At 33.6% G+C, this 10,622-nt stretch overlaps 1 protein-coding gene across 1 annotated transcript; it reads left to right on the top strand.

Moving 5' to 3' along the window:
• Positions 1-8,930: 8,930 nt before the first annotated feature.
• On the top strand, positions 8,931-10,268 carry LOC18031639 (KIN17-like protein). Its single transcript, XM_006421199.2, has one exon. It carries the CDS (start codon positions 8,942-8,944, stop codon positions 10,157-10,159), a length of 1,218 nt encoding a protein of 405 aa, XP_006421262.1. The 5' UTR covers positions 8,931-8,941; the 3' UTR covers positions 10,160-10,268.
• Positions 10,269-10,622: the final 354 nt, after the last annotated feature.

The raw sequence follows: 10,622 nt of genomic DNA, 5'->3' as shown, positions 1-10,622 counted from the left end.
TGACCCACCAGTTCTTGATTAAGTCTTTAATGATTTATTTTATTTTTTTTGTTTTGTTTTACTATTATTTTACTGTTTCATTGTTTGATTTTTTTTTCTCTAGATTGATGCACTGTACATAGTTTTTTTTAACATTGTTTTTCTTGTGTAAGCGTGTTTGTTTGACAGTTGTACATTCTCTCATCAATTTTCATTTTACATCATGAGCACCTCAATGAGAAAATTCTTGTTCGCACATCTTAAAAGATTTCTGCGTATAAAATTTACTTAAGAGGCCTAATACAAAGCTGTAAATCACATCCACTTTGGGATCTACAACCACCAGAATTCGTGTCCTATGTTGAGGATCTAGAGGGACAACTCAGAACAGTAGAGAGTGGCATATATGAATTTCAAATGGAGCTTGAGGTTAACTCAATGAGAGGACGAATGTAAGTTCATTTTCCTTTTATATTGTGTGCTTCTTTTTGCTCGCTTTCACGCTTGATTTGATTTTGCAGATTTGATTTTGGTGTGTTTTGATTTATTTTCCCGTATAAATGGCGGATAACGGTACTCCGTGACTTCTTAAGTCGGTATCTTCAGTTTCCCACAATAACTGAAACCCCAAAATCAAACATGGAAGAAATACAACATAAACTCCATAAGCATTTTCCCTCTCTCCCTCAGAATGCCCTCAGGAAAATTTACAAAGCTCGTTGCGAACGACTGCGTTTGTTAATGATCAATGGCATTCCTTCTGACATTTGTTGGTTAATTGAAGCAAAGGTCCGATTAGCAGGTGAGTTTTCTGGTCAATTTGTTTCTTACATGCCTGGTTTTGGTAAAAGTACATTTGCTAAGAAAAGGAGAGCTAAACAACTTGGCTCAAAATGTCATAACTGTGTAAGACTTGGTTGCAAACGACCGGATTGTAAATCTTTAGGAATGGTTTCTGATACTCGTGAAGATAAAATTAAATTCGTTAAAGATGGCATGAGTAAAGAATCGTTGGATGATATCTTACGATCTCTTGAGATGCATCGAAGCTTATTTGTGCAACGTGAGATTTACAATTTGTGGATACTATTCCAAAAACAAAGTGCACAGTTTAGTCTTGGGAATCTGACTCAAAAAGACCTTGTTTGTCAGTTTATAAGAAAACTGGATGGGAAGCCGATCCTCGACCCATAAAGGGAGTTCAAGCCGTTACTGGACGTAAAAACAGAGGAATATGTGAGCCACAATCACAATTACCAGTAAATATCCTTTCACTTCACTGTTATTTTACTTTACTGTTATTTTATCATTTGCATTATTACATTTAGCGATGTGATTTTGTATTTAATAAATATTTGGTTTCTTTTACTGTTTGCTTTTTCTAATCATTACTTTTTTTTTACTATTTGTTTTTGAATTATTGAGCCACGAGCTTTCCTCGTCATTTGACAAATATGCCAACCCATTTACAGTTGTTTCTCATTATTTATGTCACCAAGATCTTTAAATATGAGCTCATTTTTCAAACACTCACAACTTGTTTTTGAAAAATTAGTCCAATGGCAGCATCTTCGAGTAAACAATTCAAAAATATTTGTGTGCTTTCTGGGTTTCACTATGGAAAGTACAAAGAGTTCGTTTAGGCAGCTGTAGATCTTGGTCGTGTCATAGCAGAGAGGAAACTGCATCTTGTATATGGAGGAGGTGAACGAGGGTTATCAAGACTTGTCTCAGAAGCCGTTTTTACCAGAGGAAGCCAAGTACTCGGCATTATCCCAAAACCCATGAAACCGCTAGTGTGCATGTCTGGCCCACCAATTGGAGAAGAATTAGTGGTATCAAGTATGCAAGAGAGAATATCTGAAATGATGAATCATGCTGATGCTTTTATTTTCTTGCCAGGAGATCTTGCAACTTTTGAGGCACTAATTACATTTGCATTTTGGGCCCACTTGAACATTCATAAAAAAACCCATCGGTTTGTTAAATGTTAATAATTTTTATGACGGCTTGCTAACTTTTATTAACCATGCAATAAAGAATCATTTTGTTCCACATTCTGTAAAAAAACTATTTATCTCTGCTTCTACTGCTAATGAGTTACTTGATCTTTTACAAGCTTATCACTAAAGCCAGATCCACAGACTGTTGCACTGAATTGGTCGACTAATGATGGTAACGGTAACAGTAGCAGTAATAAGAAGTGCGATTTAGATTTAACTCTCCGTTTGTAAATATTTTCTGTTGTAGTGTTCATGTGATGTCTTCTACACTCTTTCTCTTTCCTTTTAAAACATTGAGGACAATGTCTTTTTCAGGTTGGGGGGAGGGAATAGTTGATAATTGTGGAATGTCTTAGTCTTAGTTATGTGTTTACAAAAAAAAAAACAAAAACAAAAACAAAAAAAAAACAAATTTTTTTTTTTTTTCTGTAAAGACTAACTTAGGACAAATTTGAGTCGAAGATGGCAGGATGTAGAGAATGTAGTCTCTCTAGAAACGCATCTTTTTAATCTTAAGGGTGTTGTTAAAAAAAAGACTTTTTCTTCATCTTTGTTATTTGCTTTTAAGCTTCTGCATCAAGTTCAGGTGAGATCTCCTCTTCTTCTTATTTTATTATTCTCTTTTATTTTTATTTATTTTTTTCTTTTTGCATATATGTAAAATTATAAAATGTTAAGATAATGTTTAGATTACATTGTGGGGTGGGGATAATTTACGTATGTTTTAAATATGTGTGTTGTTTTTCTCTTTTCTCTTTTCTTTTCTTTGTTAACAAAAAAAAAACAAAAAAGCAAAAAAAATTATTTTTTTGTTTAGGATGGCCGTGTAAAGAGTCACGACTTTTGACACGCATCCTAATAGTCTTGTTGTATTATATTTTGATTTTGAGATTCATAGTAAGTTGTTTTTGTTCCATTTTCTTTGAATTACTCAAATTTGTGAACTCTCCACTTGGTTATTAAGTTATTTAATTGTTTACTCATTTAACAGGTATTATTGAATCATTCTTCACACACACACTATGACACATACTAGTGGGTTGTAAGTTAAAGTTTTACAGCATTTAGTTCTTTTGATTAATTATTAATAGTATCTAAGGTAGTAGAAAGTGTATATTTCTAAAAAACAAAAAAAAAATCAAAAAAAAGAAGAAAAAATGTTTTTATATATAGAAACCCGAGTAATTAAGTCCGTAGGGGTGTTTCAACACCTAGTGCCCTAAGGTCAACTGGTCTGAGAGTCACTAGCCTAACGCTCGCTACATGGGTAATAGATATATTGTTTGTTTATTAGAAACCCGAGTAATTAAGTCCGTAAAGGTGTTTCAACACCTAGTGCCCTAAGACCAACTGGTTTGGGAGTCACTGACCTAAAGCTCGCTACATGGGTTAGAAATGTAATATTTAAAAAAAAATGTGTGAATAATCTATTGCCTAAAGATATAATTTCTAATGAATTTTGGAACGAAAATGTTGTTTTTCTTTTAATGAAGCCCCATAAGTATTGTGTTAATTACTTGAGCACAAAAGAATGTTTGATGATATTTTGGATAATGAGTGAACATCAATGTGGTAAAAGAATTTGGGAGAGTTCATTTATTTGGTAATTTAGAGGATAGATGAACAGCTATTAACTTGCATGTGAATTTTATAAATCTTAATTTAATATAACGTTTTAATTGCTAGAGGGCTAGCAATAAGCTGGTTGGGGGGTGTGATTAGTATTAAAAATTGTTTAATTATCAAGCGATAATATGTTATTTTATGGTTATGTTATAATTTATATTTGTGTTTATGTAATATATTATGAATTATGAATTATGTTTTAATTATATTTAATTTTGTGTATTTTTATGTGTTTATTAGGAAAAATATTAATTTCACGTACTTCGAGGCTCCAAACAGATAAACGGAGGTCAAATTTGGATTCCGGAGGTCCGAAAACCTTAAGATCAGTCAAGATCGGCTTAAAATTGGGCTTGTGTAAAAAAAATTGACTTTTCCTGTTGACCGAGCACTGATTGGATGATGAAATGAGCTTACAATAGATATGAGTGCATGGAATAGCTGGCAATCTTAACCAAATCTCAACCGTTCATGATTCAATGGCCATGATTGTGCCACATGGCAATGGTTGGTGAAGCAAGTTGGAGGATCCGAATCTTTGTATTTGGGTCGCCCCGATCCACCCATTAACCCACCAAATCTCAACCGTTCTTTGGGCAAATCGGACGAGTCAAATGATGCCATGTGTGATGTTGACTTTTGAAGTTTGACAGCCATTGGATCTTGATCTAAGGGTTGTGAGGAGCACATGCATGAAGCCTATGATGAACCGCAAAGCACTGGATTATGAATTTATTTTTCTATAAATAGAGCCTCATTTTTATGTTTTAATCATCTCTCGACAACTCTCTTCTTCTCAAATTCTCTCCATCTCCTTGTAATCTTGATTTCCAAGTGTGTTTTTAATATTTTGTATAATTATTTTCATTAATAAAATTAGTTTTATTTCTAATTTTAGTTGTTTTATTTCTTTTAATTATAAGTAATTCAATTATACTACTTCTTTTTATTTTAATTATGCTTAACTAAATAATATTAGTTAGGGGAAGGTGAAATTCTTAGGAAATAAATATGATTTAATCAAATTCTATTTTTAATTTTATAAATTAAATTATTTTCTATTTAATTTTATACATGTTTTATATTTTGAAATTTTGATTTATTGTAGACAAACAAATGAATTTGGCACAATAAATTCTTAAGATCTTAATATAAGGCATGGTGAAATGGTATTTTGACTTATTGTAGACAAATTAAATTTTAGCACAATAAATACTTAATCCATCATAAAATTAAAGGGAAAATAATAATAATTTGTATAATTAATCTTTTGGGTAATAAATCTAAAAAATTAGCAAAAAGAATTTATTAAGTTTTATTTACTTCTAAGAGTGGATCCATAACCCTAACTAGTTCAATTTCATAGTTTCATTTAAATTAAGTTGTTTATATTTAAGTTTTAATTTCAATTTTTAGTTAAAATAAAATAAACTAATTAAATCTTTTCTCTGTGGATCGACCTCGGACTCACCGAGTTATAATACAACAAGACACTCTTATACTTGGGAGTTAAAAATTACTTTTAAGTTGTGTCATTCATCACATGATTCTTCCCCAAAGGCCATGAGAGCTAAATTTGTCATTTTTTGTTACTCTTCATCATCACTTGTTTCCTTATCACTATCATCCCATGTCGCCACCATAGCTTTCTTCTTGAGTTTGTTGAGGAGAGGACATTCCGGTCGTATGTGTCCGGGCTTTTTACATTCATAGCAAGTGATTGGCTCTTTCTTCTCCTTCTTATTCTTGTAGCCTCTGAACTTTCTCTGCTCATTATTCTTCTTGTAAAATTTTCTGAATCTTCTAGCCAACATTGCCAACTCCTCATCATCCATTTCGCTTTCCTCATCACTCTCATGTTTTAAAGCCTTAAGAGCAATGTTTTTCTTCTTTTCGTCATGCCCTTTTTCAGCTGCCAAATCTTCTTCATATGAAATGAGAGAACCAATTAAATCATCAATAGGTAATACATTTAAATCTTTGGCTTCCTCAATGGCAGTTCTTTTTTGTCTCCATTCCTTAGGTAGCGACCTAATAATTTTCTTAACTTTCTCGCTATTTGAAAAGGTCTTTCCTAGGGCTCCTAGAGTGTTCACTCTGTCTGTAAATCTAGTATACATAGAGTACACATTCTCATTTTGTTCCATTTAGAACAATTCATATTGTCGAGTATACCTACTTATTTTAGATTCTTTCACTTGGTTCGTGCCTTCATAAACAACTTCAAGTTTGTGCCAAATTTCATTAGCACTTTCGCAACTAGACACTCTATGAAACTCTTTCTTATCTAGTGCACAAAACAAGGCATTCATAACCTTGGAATTTAGAGAAGCTTTTCTCTTTTCGAATTCATTCCATTCCCGTGAAGGTTTTGGAATATCTTCCCCGACTTCATTTTTAGTTAAAGGCATGAAAGGACCATCATTAACGATTTCCCAAATTTCATAATCTAAGGCTTGCAAGTAAATTTTCATCCTAGTTTTTCAATACGGGTGATCGTTTCCATCAAAGTAAGGTGGTTTAGTGGTGGACTGTCCTTCCCTAAATGTGGAATCATTTTGAGTTGCCATTAATCTTTAGCTCTAGACGATTAAGTCTAAATAAGAGCACCTCGCTCTGATACCAAATGAAATATAAGTGTGCAACCCAAAAGGGGGGGTGAATTGGAATTTTAAAAATGATCCTAGCATATCCACACAACAAGCAATCTAATGTTTTAATAAAAATTGAAAGCGATAAGTTCAATAAAAGCACAATAACAAATGAGTAAGGGAGAAGAGAAACAAACACACGAATTTTTACGTGGTTCGGCAATGCCCGCCTACGTCCACGCCTCCAAGCGATCCAAGCTTGAGGATTTCACTATCCAAGCCTTTTCAAGGCTTTAACCGTTTACAATTGACTTCAAGGTGTCAATGAACCTTTACAATAAAGAGATTATCTCCCAATCTCTTCACTCAAGTGTCTCACACACTCAAACTCTTACAATTGAGATGAAGAAATGAAAGTTACAATAAAACTCACTCAAAGAGTAGCTATTCAAAAATGAAGAACAAGAGATGATTTAATGTTTTTGTGATTTGCGAATTGAGAGCTCAAGATATCTTGTGTGTTTTTTGTTTTTGCTAGTTGGAGAGCTTGAAAATGAATTGGATTTGAGTTTATATAGTTTGAGCTCAAAAACTAGCCGTTATGCTCATTTTGGTCATAACCAGCTTACCGTTTATGGACATCCGGTTAGCCGCTTAATGTTACCGTTACAGCCACAATTTTAAATTTCTGAACATCCGGTATGCCGCTTGTGAAATCTGGCTAACTGTTTAAGTTCCAGAAATATTCTGCCCGAATCCGGTCTACCGTTTGTCAGGATTCGGTTAGCCGCTTGCTACAGTAACTGCTATAATGAAATATTTTCTAAATTTATAGTTTGACTCCAAAACTTTATAAAATTATATTATGACCCAAAACGTTGTGAAAGCTTTCAAATAGGTCCAATTTCAGAATTTTTAAATAATGCTTTGTCAATCCCAAAACTTTCTGAAATTATGATTTCACCTAAACTATGTGAAATTTTAGAATGACCTAAAATATTTAAATAGTTTCAAATAGGTCCAAATCTGAAATTTTAAAACAATATCAAAGGTTTTAAAATACTTTCATTTTAGTCCAAAATACTTTAATTCCATAACATTATTTTCTTATTGTAAAAGCACAATTCGTAAATCTTTGTTTAATCAACACATGTGGTTTGTTATCATCAAAATCAATATCTATAGCCATATAGGCTAACACTACGTACCACACCACCGCAACTCGCCTAAATGCCGAGTCTTTATGTGCCGTCGTAGGGACAGGGAGTGATGTGGTAGCAGCCAGCGGCTTTATGTGCAAGTAAAAACAATCATAGTTATTACCATATTTCTTAGAATGAACAAATGAAATTTGCAAAAAAGAAGTTTAATTTGAGGAGGAGGAGCCGACGATTTTTTTTTTTAAATTACATGAGACTATTACTCATATTTACAATCAAACAATTACTGAGACTAGTAGTTTACATTAAATCTTATATAAGAGATTTTATTCTTCTCTAATATTCGAGAAATGTCAACTCCACTCATATTGGAGAAGCCTGCCTTCACTCAAATTTGAGAAAGAAAATAAAACCCTCACAATACTTTTGTGAGGGTTTGAACCATTACCCTCACAGTTGTATGGGAGTGGTTCTAGCCACTCGGGCAAAGACCGAGTCGTTGGCTATTGTTAAGAGTGTTTAATTTGTGTTTGTGTTTGTGGCTTTGGTTGGGAAATTGGGATTTGGCATAGGGATGGCAAAAATATCCGAATCTGGCCCGGATCCACAAAGATCCAGAAGATTCTGATCGGAAAAATTTGGATCCGCACATTAAAAAATATTGATCCGAATCCTTGAAATTAGAATCCATGCGGATCCAAATCCGGATCCAGAGAACCAGATATCTGGATCCGCATTATTTTTTAATTAAATTATTTATTAAATTAAAATTAAATGAAAAAATATATAAGTTAAATGAAAAAAACATAATAGGATTAATTAAAAAAATATAGAAGTCAAATTGAATTAAGAAATATATTGGGATCCACATTATTTTTAATTAAATTATTTATTAAATTAAAATTAAATAAAAAATATATAAGTTAAATGAAAAAAATAATAGGATTAATTAAGAAATTAGAAGTTAAATTAAATTAAGAAATATATTGGGATCCGCATTATTTTTATGTGAATTTTTGGTGTTTTTATAATTTTATTTATGGGTTTATGATGATGCTAGACTTGAAATTAGGTTATTCTTGATTTTTTTATTTATGTTGTGTTTTTATTTGTGACTTTATGGTGTTGTATGTTATTCTAGCCTTCTAGTTATTAAATTGTTGATTGTTGAATTATGATTGGATTTTATTTAATATTATTAGTGAAATTGTTGAATTTTAAATTATTTTTTAAATTATTGAATTTTAATTTTTATAGATCTAAATATTCGGGATATCAGACCGCAATCCGTGCAGATATTATCCACATCCGAATCTATATTTTTTTATAGATTCGAATATAAATTTAGATATAAAAATATCAATATAGATTCGGATATGAATGCACCTACATTCGGATCCGGATTTTGTCATCCCTAATTTGACATTTGAGATTGGGTTTGACTTGAAACTAAGGTTAGTTTAGTCTTTTTAGCGCGAAAGAAACGAGGGCTGGTTGGGGGTTGTTTAGTAAATAGTAATCCACGGCCTGTCGATATATAATATCCCTCGCTTGTTGGCTTCCTTTTGTTGTTGAATGAGAGATGGGGAAGAACGAGTTCTTAACACCAAAGGCAATTGCCAACAGAATCAAAGCGAAAGGGTTACAGAAGCTACGATGGTACTGCCAGATGTGTCAGAAGCAATGCAGAGACGAGAACGGCTTCAAATGTCACTGCATGAGCGAAAGCCACCAGCGTCAGATGCAAATCTTCGGTCAAAACCCCGACCGAATCGTCGAGGGTTACTCCGAAGAATTCGAAGCCGGCTTCCTCGAACTCATGAGGCGCAGCCACCGCTTCAGCCGCATCGCCGCCACCGTCGTTTACAACGAGTACATCCACGACCGGCACCACGTCCACATGAATTCCACCAGGTGGGCTACCCTGACCGAGTTTGTCAAGTACTTGGGCCGGACCGGTAAGTGCAAAGTTGAGGAGACTCCAAAGGGTTGGTTTATTACTTATATTGATAGAGATTCAGAGACCCTTTTTAAGGAAAAGATGAAAAACAAGAGAATTAAGTTGGATATGGTTGACGAAGAGAGGCAAGAGAGAGAGATTCAAAAGCAAATTGAGATTGCTGCTTCTGCTTCCGTTTCTTCGACCAATCCCCTTTCTAATTCTGAGGATAACACCACCAGGGAATTGAATTTGGAGGCTGCGGCTGCTGTAGGTAAGGTTGGCTTTGCACTTGGGTCATCATACAAAGATAATGTTATGAGTAATGGTAGTGGTAATAATGGTAGTGGTAGTACTAGATTGGTTTTTGAAGAGCTTGATAAGGACAATAATAATAATAATAATAATAGGAAGATTGATAACAACGGTAGTAAAGTTAGTGGGAACTCGGCGTTGGAGGAGTTGATGAGAGAGGAAGAGAAGGTGAAGGAGAAAATGAACAGGAAAGACTATTGGTTGTGTGAGGGAATTATTGTCAAGGTCATGAGCAAGGCGTTGGCTGATAAAGGATACTACAAGCAGAAGGGTGTTGTGAGGAAAGTCATTGATAAGTACGTTGGGGAAATTGAGATGCTTGAGAAAAAGCACGTTTTGAGAGTCGATCAGGATGAGCTTGAGACTGTCATTCCGCAAATTGGGGGTTTAGTAAGGATTGTGAACGGTGCATACCGGGGTTCAAATGCAAGGTTGCTGGGAGTGGATACTGATAAGTTTTGTGCTCAGGTAAAGATAGAAAAGGGTGTTTATGATGGGAGAGTGCTTAATGCTATTGACTACGAGGATATTTGCAAACTTGCTTAGTGAATTTAATCTCAGTGGAGCATTTGCTTTCATATGTAGCAATATATTTGAATTTTCTTTCACACTTGATTATAAAGCCTGTGATCTATTTTATCATCCCTTGTGTTTTCATGTCTGAAGAATGATCTAATAACTTGTTTGAAAGTAATTGACTTTTCCTTGTTTTATTATATTGTCTTTTCTTGGTTCTGGAATTGTGTATTTCTTTCCTTCACCATCTTCAGGATCAAGTAGGCAAAATGTTTCTACTTTCATTTTTCATTTTATCAGTTTGTGCAATGACAACCTCATCTGCAGAAATTGTTAAGTTTCAAAAAAAAAAAAAAAAAAGATGAAGAAAAATTCCACCTAGATTTTAAATAACATGACAGTAGTTATCAGATATATAGATGAGTTTATGAGTTGTCTCCCAGAAACCACCATTCCCTAAGAGCAAACTACATCTGCATTTGCAGAAAAATTT

Source organism: Citrus clementina, unplaced genomic scaffold (assembly GCF_000493195.1).
Source record: "Citrus clementina cultivar Clemenules unplaced genomic scaffold, Citrus_clementina_v1.0 scaffold_9, whole genome shotgun sequence".
In the NCBI taxonomy this organism is placed as follows: domain Eukaryota; kingdom Viridiplantae; phylum Streptophyta; class Magnoliopsida; order Sapindales; family Rutaceae; genus Citrus; species Citrus x clementina.
Note: the sequence above shows the minus strand (reverse complement) of the source record. Positions and strands in the feature narration are given on the sequence as shown.